This window comes from Toxotes jaculatrix, chromosome 6, assembly GCF_017976425.1.
Source record: "Toxotes jaculatrix isolate fToxJac2 chromosome 6, fToxJac2.pri, whole genome shotgun sequence".
Taxonomy (NCBI): Eukaryota; Metazoa; Chordata; class Actinopteri; family Toxotidae; genus Toxotes; species Toxotes jaculatrix.
Genome location: NC_054399.1, coordinates 9,235,383 through 9,253,282, shown reverse-complemented (window position 1 = coordinate 9,253,282; position 17,900 = coordinate 9,235,383). Strand labels below are relative to the sequence as shown.

Sequence of the window (17,900 nt, the reverse complement as noted above, 5' to 3'; positions counted from 1 at the left end):
ACCGGATGCAAACTAAGGAAGAGCACTGTAAAAATTTATAGAGCTCACTTTAAATATATAGGAGGTCAACATCCTTCTAGGTTCAGTACTTAGTTGTTTTTTGCCTGTATCTTATGGTGGCCCTGAAGGTCAAAACAGAACAACATTTCACAGTGATACTTTAGAAAAAAACAACATTTCAGATTATGAAAAGGGTAGGACAACACTTCTTGTTTGCGATTAGACAGAACCCAAGTCCCTGGAAAAACTTCAATGTCATTTCCTGACTTTTTTTTTCCCAAGAATGGAAGAAGAGAGAAAATAATGAGAAACTGACTTGTCAAGGCATAGATGTTAGATGTTAGCACTCTAACAGATTTCAGTGTAGGTGACCATTCTAGTTAACTTTAACACATGCGCAGAGCGTCATCAGTTGCCGGACAAAGAAATAACCAATCACAGGAGTATAGAGCATCCACTCCACATTCACATCCAATGAATAAACTCTGAATTGCTTTGGGTTCTGTGCAGTCACAGGTGTTAAAGAGTTTAATATAGGGTTTTCTTGAACTAACGGAAGTCAAGTCTTGGGGGAAGAGTTTGAAGAACCATACCATAGGTGTTCAGTTTGACCAATAGGACTGGTCTCTGTAAAACTAGTCCTCTGGCTGGCCAGCTAAAAGATGATGTCACAGCCCAGCCATCCATCCATGTGAATGCGGCCAGCTGTTTGTAATTGTGGGAACGGCTTTCAGGGATATTATGTAAAGCCAAAGGCAAAGGAGACTATTGGAGGCCAAATGGCTGTGCAAGCTTTGATGTGAAACTAGAGGAGCTCAGCAGGTCTGCTGGTCTGTCTGTTCCCTCCTCACCGACCCCGGGGGGCCTCAGAGGTCGATAACACTTCAGTGGCCAAACATTGTTGGTTTAAGATATTTGCAGTAGCACACAGTCAGTTATGCAAGCATACTGTACTGCAAAGTGACAAGTAGGTATGTTTTCATTATGTCTGCAGCTCCCTTTTCTGTTGGGTCTGTTGAGTCTGTATGCTCAGTAACAATTGTACAAACAATATATGCAAACAATATAAAGAAAACTAAGCATTTCAAATCATGTCAAATACACAACTGATATCTCAGGAAATAAGTGTCACATGTGAGCAGGAAAGCTTTTAAATCATTCTGTGGAGCAACTTGGTGTCACTGAACACACCTTTTTTAGATGACTACAAATCAATTGTAAAACCAGCCTTTTTAATTAATGATTATTAAGAAAACAAAACCTGTACTACACCTTTTCAAACACAAAATTAACATTTTTTGACCATTTTTTGATCATTTACTTCTCCTGTCATTTACTACATAAGATCTCACTGGAATCAAATCTGCCAGCTCCATGTTTATCCTCTCATCTCTGTGTCAGGCAACTGGGGAGGGATATGTTCTAAACCCACCACCCTGCGTAACGGCCAGACCTCCACCCTGAATACAGGTCTGGTCACAATTCAGAACTACGGACAGTTCCTGCCTCCTCGACTCGTCCAGCTAACCCTTGCTCACGAATTGGGCCACAGCCTGGGATCTCCGGTCAGTCTCCATCCTTTACACCACAGCCTCTTCAACTGTTATCCGTCTGATACTCAGATGTTCATTCAGTCCACTTTTTGTCAATCAAATCAAACACAACATTCACAGCATCCCCATGCAATGTAAAATCTGACATACAACTGATTTAAATTTTCAGAGCACACACAACTGAATGATGACGTGAATTTGTCTTGATAAATATTCAAGATTCAAAAAGTTTATTGTCATCGGCGCAGTACAAAGCAACTGTTCACAGTATGGTGGACTATCCCTTTAGTTTATCATAATAACAGTAATTTAAAAGCACATATGCAAAAATAATAAGTTGCATCACTTGTTACGATCGTTTTGTTACTTAGCACAATTTCTTCAAAGACGTGTTTATTCAGCTCCAAAGTCTTCACAGTCACACATTGCATTTTCTGTATTTAACACATGTGGACTTTAAAAATGAGACACTGGTTTAACAAGTAACCACAGTATGTGTTGAAGGTATTTACAGCCAGTTCAGTGTTGTTCTTCAGGCATTCTTGAGATGAAGATGAGATGAATGAGATAACCATCACAATAATATCAATATCAATTTCACACAAAAGAACTAGACAATGACACTGCAAAATATCTGCTTTGTAAAAGATCTGAACTGTAGATCTGTTGAGATCAGCGTAGGGTGGCCAAGGTCCCGTCACCAGGATTACAAACATTTGTTAGCTCTACGTGACACCGTGCAGGTTGTTCACTGAATGAAAATTCAACATGACGAATCTCTGTGATTCAAATATTAGTGTTACCTCACATATTCTCACAAACATGGCTGTTTGCATGGCACCAGAACAAACTGTCTGTGAAGGATTCACTTGGCCTTGGGCTTTACTGACTGGTTTGTTTTATATGGACCCTTGGCTCAGTCTCACTGGATAATCTGAAATTAGGGCGCAAGAGGATGTCTGACTCTCTCTCCAGTGTTATTCTCTGTTTATTTTCGCATGCAGGCCCTCACAGGTTTCTTGCACTCCCACCTTATCAACACACAACTTGTCCCTACACACTAATGCATGCACCTCTCAGCTGCTATCTCTGCCAACCTTTAGCCCACTGCCCAAAATGCCAGCAGGGCTCCTCCTTCTCTTTTCACCCTGTCCTCTGTTATTCACACTTGCACAGACCAAAGAGTCCTCTGAGGCGTTCCTGAGCAGATTAGTTCTGCTACATCGGACCCTGCAGGCTTTTTATAAGTTAAACTACCATAAGTTCTCCTGCTCCGGCCTGGTGTCCGGGCTCCTGTGACAGGCATGTCTCATTGTTTCCAGGCCAGACAGGTTGGATATGTAGAGATCTGAGAGGGGGCTACAGTTGAGATTTGTGGAAGGCATGGTGGAGGAAAGAGAGAGGGGTTAGCTATGATACAGAATGCGCTGCTATGGCCTTTGGCCTACTTCCCAACTATGCATCTGTACCATGGCTTTGTACACTATGCGCTGATGTGCACAAATTGCTGCTCAGGTGAAAGATAAATTTAAATATAGTAAACAGAAATAGATTCTAAATAAAAATGAATATACACATTATAAACATGCATATTCTTTTATTTCATTTAGATCCTTAGAACAATGCCCATGATGCCTTCAGTGTCCCACCAGCAGTCCAAAACCAAAGGATGTTCAGTTTACGTTCAGTTTATTTGACAAATAAAAGCATCAGATTCTTACATGGGAGTCACTGGAATCAGATAATGTTTGTTCTTCTGCTTGAAAAATGACTAACTAAACATTTAATTAAGAAATAAACTGTTGGATAATAAAGCAGTCAATCAACACACGGCTAAATAATCAAAATAGTTGCCACTTTTGTTTTGGTCAACAGACAATTCAGTTGTTCAATTCAGTGTTTCAGCTCTACTTTAAAATTTTTAAACAAACAAATGAGATAAATGCACAGCACAAAAAATACAGTACACCCAGTGCAAGCTGCAGCAGAGTACATGGAGAAGACTTGAAACTTAAATTGCATCAAGGTTGTCTGTGGTCACAGCCTATGTAAAACCACTGCAGGTGTTCAAGAAGAGTAAGAAGAGCAGGAAATCTGCACATTGACAGAGTGCAGTACTGATATTTATCCATACTTTGCTGTCCTATCTTTGCTTAGCGCGTTCCACCGTTTTTGTAGTTATGACTGCAGCAATAAAGAAGTGCTGGTGCACAGTGGAGCTTGTTCATTTTAGTCTAAATTCTCCTGAGTTTTTCCTGATATCAAAGCATGTCCTGTCTGCATGTGTCCATGCATTGGTCTCTTAATTCACCAGTGAGGAGAGAAGAAGTACATATCCAAAAAATGTTTCACAAATATGTTTCGGACATTTTGTCTGTGTTTCAGCATGACGAGGACTCTAACTGCGGGGATCTCGGCTCCAGTGGTGGTAAAGGCAGGTACCTGATGTTCCCTCACGCCACAGACGAGGTGCGTGAAAACAATGACAGATTCTCCCCCTGCAGCATCAAACACATCAGCGAGATCCTCAAGACGAAGAAGGATGACTGCTTTGTGGGTGAGGAGGAAGAGATCCGACAACATGCACCTGCATGTTGCTTGCTGAGCCGTGCATATTTGGGCCAAATGTTTACTCTGTTCATTAGTCACTGTAAATAATTAGAATCTGTCTTGACTTTCAGGGTATGTGTGCGTGTGTTTGCTTGTCTGTGTTTAACTGCATGTCTGCTCTGTTTTTTTTGGGGGGGATGCAGTCAGTGATCAGCCCATCTGTGGAAACCAGATTGTAGAGGAAGATGAGGAGTGTGATGTCGGTCACAACGACACAGACCTCTGCTGCTACAGCGCTAAAGAGCTGTCGGGCGTCCAGTGTCGCCTCAAGCCTGGTAAAGCCTGCAGGTACTACACACATAAACATACACACAACATTAACGTGTGCATAAAATCTTACCAAAGGAGATAATGATAAGATCTGCATTCAGACTTGTTCTAATGTTTATTTTGTTTTCAGTTTGATAGGCACACCACATCAGCCTTTCATCTGAACTATTTTGTTGACCTCCTATCTTCCATCATATATCTGTCACTCTGACTGTATGTATATGATGTCTTTTCATTCGTCTATCCGCCAGTCCGAGTCAGGGCCTGTGTTGCGGTCAGGACTGTGGGTTTAAGCCGGCTGGTGAGACATGTGATGAAGAGACGGACTGTCAGAGAGAGAGTATGTGCTCAGGCCTCTCGCCGCTCTGCCCCAAGCCAAACCCCAAGGAAAACCTCACCGTCTGCAGTAAGGGCACGCGCGTCTGCCTGAACGGGGTGAGGCAGATACATCTACAGCACCACAGTGCCACTCAACACATTCAACTCCAGTGTGCAGCAGTGTGTTGCAAAGCTGGTCCATGTACTCCAAATCTTTCACAATCTACATTTACAATCTTTTTGAAAATCGTGCTACTGTGTTAGAAATTTGAAAGTACTATGTTCATTTCTAATGACATTCTTCTAATGTCATTTATATCTGGACAAATACAATTTAAAGAATGATCCTTAAAGAACCAACTTTTTGCATGTTTGATTAAAAATAAGTTCCAGCTATTTCCAGATTATTTTCTTATTATTGTTATTCTGCAAATCTAATACCACCTTGAAAGTGTTTTTTGAAATCCTGAAGTAGAACATCTTGCACTAAGCAGATGAGTCACCGTCCACAATCCAGTTTAACATACCCACCATTACAACACAGCATTTCTGAGAAAATATCTGACCCACATTACCACAACACAACAGTGTGAGACTCCACAAACCTTTCATCTTGACCAAATTACAAATGATAAACTGGCCTCTGGGCTGGAGAAGTGAGGAATTCATTCCAGCTGTGAATGTTGCTTCATCACATGATATGACTCTCCAGAGATGCTGTTTGCTAACATCTAACGACCTGATCCATGAACACAGAACATAATGAATGGAAAAAGTTTTTGTGGGGATGTGGGAATGTAACAACCCAAAAAAAGTATCCAAAAATGAAGGTGGAGTTTGATTTACAATTTTACAATAAATTATTTCAAGGGATTAATACTCAAATTGCTCCCACGCTGAATGCTTAAGTGCTCTGGAATCAAATAAACAGAAAACAGGAAAACAAACTCATCTTTGCAAAAATGTATAAATCAGATTGTGGTTCAATTAATCAGAGCTCTTAAAACTTAAGTTTTATTTCAGTCATCTGAAGCAAATAAAAGTTCTAAAACCACATACGTGAAGCAGACTGCCCATGTTAGAATGTGTTTTCCAAGATTAAACTGCCCAGATTCCCAAAAGTCTGGGTAAATAATAAGCAGTTTGCACAATTTGTCCAACTTTAGCCTCTCAAAACAGAGATTTAGTTTATCTTTGCCAAATGTGTGCAATATATCAGAAAAATAAACATAAATTAAGAATTATATAATATTAGAAACATATTTGCCCTGTATCTGAGTGTTGAAGAGTAACTTAACAGCAGGCTGGAAATCAGTGCTGTGCTCTCCAGTCCAAAGTTTTAAGTTCGTTTCACCTGGGTGTGGTTAGAAGTCTGTTTTATTGTAGCTGAAACCACACCCAACAGTGATGTCACGATGTACTGACACACCCTGAAGTACACCTGAACATCAGAGCATCAACACGAGATGTTCATCTGGTTTTTAATTGCTGTTTAACTGCAAATCTTGTTTCATCATCTTTGTTGAACACATTTAAATGGAAGGCTATACATTTGTATAGTCTTTTATGTATTTTTACCATTTGGGGCATCGATTTGTTTTCATTCATTTCCATATGATATAAAAATCAGTTAGCAGGCTATTTAAATTTCTAAGTTGTGCGATTCCACCAGAGTGAACTTCAAGCCTACATGTCACTGATGACGTGTTCTGTATTACACTACTGAGATGTATCAAGAACCATTTATTTAAACTTTTTGCAAGTGTTTTTTTTTTTTATCTGCCTAAACTGAACTTCCACTTCCTTATCTAGAACCAGGGATATTTAAACATTTAATTAGTTGGAAACCGGTCCATCTCACCACCAGTTAACTATCAAACCCTCCTTCTGGTTCTCTCTGCAGGTCTGTGCTGTATCTGTGTGTGTGAAGCACCACCTGCAGCAGTGTGACTGTCCAGGAGACTGGAAAGAGAAATGCTACATGTGCTGCCAGCAGCCTGGTAACCACAGGCCCACGTGTGCTCCAATACGGAAGAATGTGTTTACACTCTGTTCCCCAACAAATCAGCCTGTGTCAATTTGTACTGAGGTTCCCCTCGTACATTATTGTTTTCCATTGAGAAATATCACAAGCGCCTAGAAGAGAAGCTGTCTGACGTGATATAACTATCACAAAACATTTTTGTACGTGGAATAACAAGAGATTTTTTGTAAAGTCGCTTTGATGATCAAATTTTGCAGGAAATGCGAGTGCGCAAACCTTTAGTCTGAAAGCATTACAGAAACAAATAAAAATAAAATTATACTGCCATGGGGGGCATCAGTGTCAGAAATCTTCAAATTCTTGAAAAGTACAACAGTTGTGTCACAGGGGGGGACACAGACTCAGGTACAGACTCTGACACAGGCACAGACTTGGGTATCGAAACAGGCACAGATTCGGGCAGGGACACAGACAAACTGACAAGAATGCAGAGAAACGACGAGACTTAAATACACAAGGCAATGGGCAACAGGTGAAACCAATTAGGGCGGAGCAGACAATCACAAAGGCGGGAAACAAGACAAAGACAGGAAGTAGAACAAGACAAGATACACTAGGGCAATGATTTCAAAATAAAACTGGAACTAAAAACAAAACTTAACAAACTAAACAAGAGTCCGAAAGTCCAAAAGAGAGTTCAAAACATAACCAAAAGGGTTCAGAGAACAGCCCCATTAGGGCCTAGTCATGGCAAGTTGGCTACATGATCTGTATCCTTTTGTGTTCTAATTTTTGTTTCTCTGTCTCTTAGATAAGCCCGAGACATGTGCCAGCACCACCTCCTCCGTATTGTCTCGCCACTTCCAGAAAAAAATGTTGCCGCTGGTCGGCGGTGCACCCTGCTCTGGAAACCGAGGTTACTGCGATAAGTTCCATGTATGTCGCCTGCTGGATGCAGATGGCCCCATCGCAAGACTGAAAAACTCCTTTCTCCATTTCGATGACTTCGATGATGTAGCAGAGTGGATGAAGGTGAAGACTATGATTAGTCTGATAACACATTCAGCAGACGTTAAGTGACAGATGTGTGTCACTACCAATGTGAAGAGCAGTTCATATATAGAAGTCATATCTGCAGGGAACTGCTGAAGGTCGTCATGTCTCCTAAAATGTATTTTAAAAAGCACATTTACACAACATGCACAAAAAGGAGGCATACAGTAACTGCAGAGAGTGTTATGCTGAGACCATAAACAAGGCCTGGACCCAGAAGCAGACAGGTGAAGCGGCAGACAGGTTTCAACAGTTTATTGTAGAGTTCAAACAAAAGAAAGAAAGGACAGAAATGAGGAGGGATTCCTGGGTGGCAGGGAAGCGTCAGCTGGAGCAGAGTTGTTGAGCCTCGTGGGGAAGAAACCAGAGGTAACTGCGGGTGGAGAGAGCACGGCAGTTAGTAGGTATCAGGGAAATAAGGGTCAAAAAACAGTGAGTTAATTCACAAAGTATCACAGCAAGAAGAGCACAGAGATTTAGTGACCATGGGAGATGACATGGAAGATGACAGAACAAACTGGAACACCGAGCCTCGTATGCTTGGAGGGAGGTTTGATTGCACTCAGATTGTGCACAGGTGTGTGCAATCAGCCTGAGCTGATTTTGCGCACAGGTGTCTTTTCTCATTGAAAATGTTTTAACTGTGTTAAAAAATGTTTGCATATTCCTGGGTTTAATGAAACTTTCACAAATCTGTTCTGTCCATTAGCTCTCTTGCTAACGTACAGTTGGAGGACAGCAGCTGGGGATAATGCACCTACCTAAGGGAGACGTGCCAGTACACACATTCAGCATGTTGTTGTTAGCCCTAAAGGTTACACAATGTGAATAAAATATGTCTGTATTAACAAAGAAAGCTGCACGGTGCACATTTGATCAGTGTTTGAGTTGCCAAACTGTTTGTTTTTGTTTTGAATTTGAATACTTTTTTTTTTTTACTTTTCCAAAAGAAAGGTTACTCAATCAGGTTTGGAGCTAAAAGCTTCTTCACTGACTCAAATGACCTGATCAATGGCTTTTGGGCATTAGGTCAAGTCACTCTAAAGGGTTTGGCCTTTCCCTTACATGATTGAAAAATGATCATTAACCTAAATGCTATAGCTGAGGAAATCATCTTTGTAATGAAGCAGCAGATGTTTGCCTGGTGTCTCCTCCTCAGCTCAGTGTGTTTGTTAAACTTCCTGTCATGATGTTCAGCTGCCTTCAGTGTTTCATTTGGTAGTTGCCTTTGAGGTTCAGTTTCTCATGACAGCATGGAGAATCAGGAATGTGCGTTTTGGGTTTAAGACCACCGCAAGGATCAGCCATTCGCTTCACTGGAGGCAGAAATGACCCCTCACTTCAGGAACCATTGTGTTGTTTCACCATACCTGCGTCGCTGACTCATGTGCATGAAACTAGAAAAACATGACAACTGATCCTGCTCGAGGTTTAAGATATCGTCAAACAGAACTTGTTGCCAACTATCTCAAGCTGTGCTTCACACAAATAACAGCACAGTATGTGGGTAGTAGTAGTCATGATTTGATAGAAATGACATACAAATAATGTGCACATGATACTGAATTTCAGTGAATTTAATTCAATGTTTAGTCATATTATACTTAATTAATATTGTACATGTTGTTATCATAACATTTCTCACAGCTGCAACTGCAGCTCCAGTCACCATGCCCCAGAAACGCTGCAAGCTAATAGGAAAAACACTAAAAAAAAGCCTTAAACCTTCTAGCTAAAAAACACAGGAAACGGTAATTTGAACTACCATGGTATCCCTTTAGCTTACAAGAAACCATACTGAAATGATTTGACATTTGTGCAATATTTGTTTTCATTTATCTATCTCTGCAGGCTCACTGGTGGGCCATCCTGCTGGCTATCCTGACTCTGTCTGCAGTGATGGGCTGCACCGTCTGCCTCTGCGGCCGCACGCTCGACACCAGTGACATGGAGTGACCTCTTACGTATGATCCCTTTCACCTCTAGGAATAGCACTATCTTCACAATGACACAGAACTTCAGTTAGATCAGGGATCTGGAGTCTGGGATTTTGAAGTGTCACAGCCACAGGAGGAGATTCCTTTATTTCAATTTTGTCCCACATGTCAAACAGTGAGTGGTTTGCAAGTGAAGACACACCTGCTCAACGCCTCTCACATGCGTCTCACTCTGTTTCGTTAACCGATATTTTTATTTGTCATTTCTTTTCCGTGTATGACTTATCTGTTCACATGTCAACAAGTGACGAGAGTGCTCTACAGCGTGATGCATGTGTTGTGGAAAACCTGTCAGTGTTCAGTCAGTCCCCTCAAAGGGGCCACATGCTGCAGCAGTACACTTACGGTGATTTAAAGCCATCTGTCCCTACAAAGACTGGTGCAGCTTACCCTTCTGTGTCCTTGCTGTTGTGTTTGCACTTGAGGGCTAATTTCAGCCGTGATGAACATCCAGCTTTCCATCACAGTGACACGATCAATTTTAGTATCATCACAAGAGGATGAGATAAGTGAGGGTTGGTTGTCCTCTTGATAGATAGATAGATAGATAGATAGATATACTTTATTAATCCCCGTGGGGAAATTCGTTGATAGAGCCTTTGGCCTAAATACTGTCATTTGCATTGCAATGTTTGAAAAGGAAAGAGATACTGATGTTTAAGATAATAAAGTGACAGTAAACATGTTTCTCATCTCAATGTGTCATTGTTTACCGTTTACGATTCACAGTGGTGATAAGTAACTTTTACTTAGGTTTTGTACTTTTGTGCAATTTCGAGGTACCTGTACTGAAATTCACTTCACTTTAGAGAGACATTTTGTACTATTACACCACAATGTTTAATTGATAACTATAATTGAAAATTACTTTCCATAAAATGCAAACATGAGAATTTGCATAAAAACACACTTTAGTCACATTTCTATAAGTTCTATGAAATGTCCATTTCTTCTCTAAACTTCTAAGCTTGTTTCATTTTTGAGGTCCAAAGCTGTGTAATAATCCAAATTTCACAGAAACAGTAAAGATTAGAGACAAGTCCAAAAATGTAATCCAATCTAGTGAAGCAACATTTTCTTATTTCTAACTGGGAGCCACTGGACTAAACATCTAACTGTATAAAAGGTAGTGCATTTAACTGATAATACTGCTGTATTTTTACTTTACTTACTTGCTGTATTTTTAATTTTGTTTGCAGGAATTTTACTTTTACATTGTTATAATGGTACGTTAAGTAAAGGATGTGAACGCTTCCACCACTAATGACTTACATGTAATAACTAAATGGCATATTTGGTGATTAATCGAAAGCCGGCTTTGCGTTTTGCAGGTGTTCTTATTCAGTCTCAATCTCCTGGGTCACCTTGACACAGTCAGCTAAACACAATGTTGCCACAACTGCAAGGACATGAAGAAACTGCAGGTTTTTTTTTTTTGTTTTTTTGCACTCATTTAGCACTTTTATATTGAAAACAGATGTGATGATAAAACAAAGCTTATTCTCCTTTCACTGTCACAACCCTAAAATAAATGTCAGAATGAAGGTGGCAGTTTTGGTTTATTAAAGAATTTATACAGCACAGTGAATATTTACAAATATGTACAACAGATCATAGAAATGCATATTTTACAGATTAAGTTCATTCAGAGGTAAAAAATATATGACTAGCAGTGCTGCATTCTACAAAAACTATTATCAGTGTTATGGTATTTACATAAAATTTACTGTACAAGTAACGTGGTTTAGCAATGTCATCTCCTGTTTACAGTGCAAAAGTGAAACATTTCCTCTTTTTTAAAGTAGGCTGAGATGAAGTCACAATGATTACAGTACCGATCTCTAAAGAGCCAAGGTTTAGATAGTGCTCGTAGGACTGGAAATGTTTCTGTGAATAAGAGTCAACATTTGAGAAATCTCAAGTACGGAAGAAACAAGGACAGCACAACAAAGTGACAACACTGAGATTAACTGTGCCTTCTACCTCACACTGAGCACCACGCTCCTCGTAAAGTTTTGACACATTAACAGAAAAATGGCAGACAAATCGCCACACGCTTCTTTGAGGTAACAGCTTTAGAGTAACATGTCATCTTGCAGAGGTGTAGCAGTTAAAATGCTGTGAAAGCAAAACTCAAAACAGTAAAACTCAGGTGTAGAAAAAAAAACAGCAACAAAGCGCTAAGTTAAGCCGATTTCACTTTGCAACAGCTCACTTGTAGCCACCGTTTACAGTAAGGCACACTGATTCAGGTCCCGCAGTCACATATAGTGCTGAGAGCCACAGTGGTGAATGCTCTGTTCGCATTAGTCGGATAATATATAAAGGTAAATAAACTGTACCTTATTGCATAAAACATCTTAAGAAATCCGCCTTTAACCTTATTTTCCCCTCTTTGTGAGAAGTGGAAACAATCCGCAGGACATTATTCTTCACAGTACTTGCAATAAATATGAAATTTAACTTGAGGTATTTTACACAATAGGACATTGTACCTCCAGAACTATTAAGGCATATCCAATCATCAGGCCTCTCAGCATGTGAGAGTCTGAAATGACTTTGAATAGTATCCATCTCTACCAAAGACAACGGCATTTACAACAATGATGTTATAGTTATGTGTCATAAAAACAACTTTTTTTTTTTTTTACAAAATATTACACAGTAATTTACATACACAATGTTTTAAATAAACAAACCTCTGTGGATGTACACAAAGCGGTGAGGGTTTTGTATGATGTGAGAAATAAGTTATAAATTATTTACTTTATTTAAGTGCTGAAATGGACCAGAGGGCTTTCAACAGTTGGGTCTTTTCTTCAAAGTCAGTGGTTCTCCAGAGTTACTCTACAAACAAAGACAAAAGTTTATTGGTATTTATCAGCATTAACAGTTATGTTAATGGTGATAAGGTAATGAAGGTAGTGAAAGTGAACACAGAGTCTAACTCACCTTTTTGGAGTTCGTTTGGGGTTTGTTCTCCAAGCATCCTTACATTTAACAAACGTGACCTCCTGTGTTAAGCTCTGAGTGTCAGGGTCTTTTACACAGAACACCATCCTGAAAAGGAAATTAAATAAAACACAAATGATCTAAAAGAGCAGTTCATCCACTGCAGCAGATTCATTAATGGCAGGATAATGGTTGGTTGATTTTCAGAGTTGCTCACTGGTATTTTTCCTGGTATAACACACTTACTTTTGCTGGGTCTCGCCAGCTCGGACGCGGATTTTGTGAACCTCCATGTTAGCGCTGTCTGAGTCACCGGACCACCAAGAGGAAACCATCTTCAACATGTTAGAGGCCGTCCAGCCGTTTGTGTCCTCCCATTTAAACTTCAGCATCAGCAGGTCACCGATGTCCTTCTCTGTCACCAGCAGGAATGAATGTGTCTTATTTGTCGCTATCTTCTCCTTTCTGCCAGACACACACACAGAGAAATGTTCTGTGTAATGTTTTATTTATGTTAGTTTTGCAACCTCTGCACCATGAACAGTGATATAACCATAGTCAGTTATATCCCTGTTTATGGTTTCTAGTCTACAGTGCGACTGTTACAAAAACTCTTCGTAATTTGCAAGATGTAAGTCCCAGTGCTGTAATTCTCTTTTATAAGGGCTTTAAAATGGCCCACTCACAGTTTAAGCTCCAGGTTTTCGGCCTCTCCTTTTGTTCCGTACAGCGAGACAGTGATCGTGGGCTCCATCTCTGAACGGTTCACCTTACTGGAGAAGTGGATCTTCAGCTGAAAGTGGTAAACTGCAGAGCAAAAGAACATTTGGGAAACTTTAAACATGCATGTAAGCGACTGTAAGCAGCACTCAGAAAGTCTTTAACTCCTTCTTAAAACACTTCTTTTTTATAACTTTTTTTTATAACTTTTTTATAACAGTGTTTATTAGGATGAGTCACTGGACCTTGTTTTTGCAATATTATTAGTTCATTTAACTCTGGGTAAGTAAGTGAGAAAATAGTGCAGCAGTTCTTCATGTGACAGCAGTGATGAGTTTAAACAACACCTCTGTTGTTGAAGTCCACTGACCTCTGAAAGGCATGGAGGCTCGAGTTTTGGTGTACATCTGGACATTGCGCGCCTTGCGCACCTTGCTGATGTCGTAGCCCACAGTGTTGCAGCGGCTTTTGCGGCAGCTGAGACACATGCCACGATTGAACATGTCGTTGCTGCCGCATCTGTAGGCCTTGGCCGCTTCCTGCTCGTTGAGCAGTGAGTCGATGAACAGGTGGACCGAGCGCTCGTGTTCACATTTGACTGCATCAGTGATAGCTGAGGTGGAAAGAGAGGATGGGTTTGTTTAAAAACAAGCTTCTTAAAGAACACTGAGGGATAAAATATAAAATGTCAGTTGGTTATATTTCTACTCCTTTGCTGACCACACACTAGATAAACTTTACTTTACCTCAACCTATCCAGCCAAAATGACTGATATGGTATCTGACCTTTCCTCTGCCATGTTTGGGGCCCTTTGTTTATTTTCAGCCCAGTGTGAATGGGGTCATTGTGCAACTGACAGCAACAATGTTCTCTGCTGAGACAGATTAATAACAAGCAGCAAGTAGCTGCAGTGTTACTGAAGCTGCTGGACTGTGTACTCTGTGTGTAGACCAATAGTCACAAAAATGTGCACTGTAACCTGTTCCCAACAGATACATCATTGTTTAATGGCATGTCATACCAGGTTTTAATGACTTTAATGACTGAATTATAATATTAGGTATATTATGTATTAGTATTACCATTCTGGGTGCAGTTACAGTGTTTTATGCTTAGCCACATTTTACAGTTGAATATGAAGTCATCCTTACCAAATAACCCAAAGTTAGCAATCTTCTCCAGGGCCCCCCTGAGATTGCAGCCGGGTTGGAAGCTGCCTCCATTGGGGTAAATGTCCACATGACCAACAGGCTGCTGGATCCCAATGCTGAGACCCAGGGATCCCCGTGTGAAGGTGTGGAGGACGTCCACAAAGTAAGCGTCATCTGGGGAGAGGCGCCTGTGGGCATGCTCCCCCTCAAAGTCAGGACCGGCTGGATCCAGACCTGCGGAAAAAAGAGACAACAATGAATTAACCAATCCATTTACGATGAACTGATCTCTCACCAAAATAAACTGCAGGATCCAAAAAAATGTGCGTTTCTGTTTCGTTTACCAGTTATTCTTCCAACTTTATTGGTCGCATGGCTTCCAGCAAATCCTGCCACGTGCGCCCCGAGGCTGTAGCCAATCAGGTGGATGTTCTCAAGAGGCATGTTGGTGGTTTCCTTTGAAAAAGAAAAACAAAAAAAGGGAACATAAATGAAAATATGATTTAGGAAATAAGTGAGACAAATATTTAGTATAGTTTTTTCACTTTTCCAGTTATAGGTTTTAAGAAGTCATGACATAAAGTCATTGTGCTTCAGAGATCATAAAAAAAGTCTTTACTAAGTTGGCCTTTTAACAAATAAGTAGTGAAAAGCAGTGAATATTGATATTCTGAGGAGTAGCGTGTCACATGTGAATGAAACCTGTGAAATTTTGCTCCCACTGACCTCGATCCAGTCGATGAAGCGAGCAATCTCCTGCCCCACTGCTTTGGTGTTCTGAGCTGCAACCACATAGTGGTTCTGGGCCGAGGTGAGCCAGTCCACCACGATAACGTTAGCCGTCTGTTCTCTCTCATACAGAGCTGACACCAGCTTTGCCACCCAGCTTTCAAACATACCACTCAACTGTTGAAGGGACAAATAAAACACCAAACTTACAATGCAGCACAACATTCCAGCAAGGTCACTGGTACAAACATTAAAATCTGAGGAAGTTCAGGTAGAATTTGTCCATATAACGTCCATTTTGCCAATCTAAGCCATCTCCAGGCCATCTTTACAACACATTCTTTGGTATTAACTACAACAAGTTGTTGCATGAGTAGAAAGGTAATTATGTGCGTTTGGCACCAGAATTTGGTGAAACAATGAAACACAACCAGTCACAGGTGTTTTTTCTACATCAAAGCCAGTCAAATGAACAAAGCCCTTTGTGGGTGGGGGGGCTTAAAGACCAGGACAAGTCACAACAGGCCTGAAACTTTTCCGCTCACCGTCCATCCATGGATTACTAGGAAGGTTTTGGAGGTGCTGTTGAAGGTGCAGGCTGCCAGGGAGTCTGGTTTACCAGGAACGATGTAGCAGAGGTCATCATCGGGATGGGATGGTTTTCGGAGGGAAAATTTGGCAACAGTCTGATTCCTGTCATCTTTGTGGACAAACAAGTCATTCAGAGGGTCGAGGAAGTTACCTGAAAGAGAGGATTTTTTTCGCTTGAATAAACATTAAAGATCAGGAAAAAAAGAGAAGAGAAGAAGAACTTCCTCTGTGTAGCTGGTGTTTTTCTCATATGTGTAAATCTGATCTAATGTTCTGTCCGGGAGGTCTGAGATGCCTGACTAGCTAACTGAGTGACTGGTTCCAATAAGCCCTGGCCCCTCAGGGCCCCTCTGTAAATGAGCTTCCACCTTAAACGAGATCAGTCCTCAGGGGTTACTGGAGTTCACTTGGTCAGACTGAGCTCCATAGAAACTACCAAGAGATTTTTTTTTTTTTTTCTCCGCTTTGTTCCTGCCACCTCACCGACTATAATCTGCTGAAGTTTCAGTGGTCCTGACACAGTCAGCTGACTCAACCCAACTGGGGGTTGTGCTGGATTTCATTGTGGGGGGTGGGGTGGAACTACTGAGACATTTACAAAACTTACATTGCCAAAGGGTTGAAGTAGTTTAGGGGCCATATTGTCAACATAAATGATCATGATTGCACTTGGAAAACTCAATTCCTGTTGAGATCATTTAGTTTCCTGAATGTTTTCAACACATTGTTCTTCTCATGTCCCCCTGATGGCTCTTGGAAAATAAGTATTTTCATCCTGTCTCTCATTAGACATGAGAAGTTAGTGGACTGGAATTGGGTATTCGCCCAAAAGCACGTTTAATCACAGACACGTGATACGTAGTACACCGTGTATAGTGTTAATGTTATTTTCTGAGTTCAAACTACACACTCACACACACACACCGTGTTCATACAAAACCACTGCGCGTAAGTTAGATAGGAATTTCCTTCCTATGACATTTGTTCTCACCGAATATCTGCACGGATATACATGCCCAAACCTTCTAGTCCTGCAGAAAAGTGTTGATGTGAGTGAATGTGGATGAGGTTTAACTCACCAAAAATAGAATCGACGAGCTCCTCTTCCAGGGACGTCACATACTGCACAGCTGCATTCAACACCAGAAAGTACAGAAACCGAACTCGCCACGCTTTCATTTCTTTTACAGTTTATTCCTGTTAGAAAAAATATACCTTTAACTGTAAACTAAATCGATCAGATACCGCAGGAGAAGAGTGTATAATATATTCCCTCTAAGAATAATCCGGTGCGTCCTGTTGCGCGCAGAGCGCTGATATCTGAACCACCTTAAACATGCCGCGTCTTAAATAGTACCTCTGACAAGCCATTGGCTGCTGACCCTCGGGCGGGGAATGGAAAAATATGTGTAAAGTCAATCATTAGACTGTTTTATGAAAAGAGCTAACAACACTGGTCGCCAGTACAGCTTGTTATTAAAGCCAATGGAACACATTATCATTGTTTTTCACTTTTTAAAATGTGTTTTTATTACACAGGCCCAACATGAGGAATGGATTACAACTGGATGTTTAGCCGATTGTTTAATTGCCTACTTCACAGCTTAATTAAGTAGATATTATATTGTTTACCTGATTATTGTAAATTAAAGGAATTTCACACTTTTAAACTGACTCTTTGCCATTTGTTTATGAACAAAATTGCTCAATAAAAAATACGTTTGAAAAGGTAAAAGCAAGTTTGAAAAGATGAGGTTAAAATTTTCTTTTCCTTCATTTACATGTACAGATAAAGTACATTCTATTTCGACCATAATCACAGATGAACTTTGAGACCCCTGGTGTGACCTGTTGTCAGTATTTACAGTCAGTTGGTTGCTGGAGGCTGGAGAAGCGGGTCATGAGCTTTTAATGAGAGGAGCTGAGCTGTTGTGCACAGTGGCCAACCGGCTAACAGTACACAGTGTGAGG

The 17,900-nt window shown here is 40.6% G+C and overlaps 2 protein-coding genes across 2 annotated transcripts in view; one reads left to right on the top strand and one right to left on the bottom strand.

The window, feature by feature from the left end:
* si:ch1073-396h14.1 (disintegrin and metalloproteinase domain-containing protein 10) overlaps window positions 1-11,183 on the top strand; it is a 28,166-nt gene extending 16,983 nt beyond the window's left edge. Inside the window, exons 9-15 of the mRNA XM_041040946.1 lie at window positions 1,402-1,565; window positions 3,939-4,110; window positions 4,307-4,451; window positions 4,685-4,868; window positions 6,655-6,751; window positions 7,547-7,767; window positions 9,640-11,183. Of these exons, the coding sequence (XP_040896880.1) occupies window positions 1,402-1,565; window positions 3,939-4,110; window positions 4,307-4,451; window positions 4,685-4,868; window positions 6,655-6,751; window positions 7,547-7,767; window positions 9,640-9,744 (1,088 nt within the window). The 3' untranslated portion in view covers window positions 9,745-11,183. The remainder of the gene's footprint in view (window positions 1-1,401; window positions 1,566-3,938; window positions 4,111-4,306; window positions 4,452-4,684; window positions 4,869-6,654; window positions 6,752-7,546; window positions 7,768-9,639) is intronic.
* Window positions 11,184-11,325: 142 nt separating this feature from the next.
* On the bottom strand, window positions 11,326-17,220 carry LOC121183576 (lipoprotein lipase). Its single transcript, XM_041040717.1, has 10 exons — window positions 17,009-17,220; window positions 15,884-16,080; window positions 15,336-15,515; window positions 14,954-15,065; window positions 14,610-14,843; window positions 13,828-14,070; window positions 13,424-13,544; window positions 12,984-13,202; window positions 12,738-12,845; window positions 11,326-12,632 (listed from the first exon to the last, which is right to left on the bottom strand). The coding sequence occupies exons 1-10, from the start codon at window positions 17,106-17,108 to the stop codon at window positions 12,611-12,613; spliced, it is 1,536 nt and encodes a 511-aa protein (XP_040896651.1). The 5' UTR covers window positions 17,109-17,220; the 3' UTR covers window positions 11,326-12,610.
* Window positions 17,221-17,900: the final 680 nt, after the last annotated feature.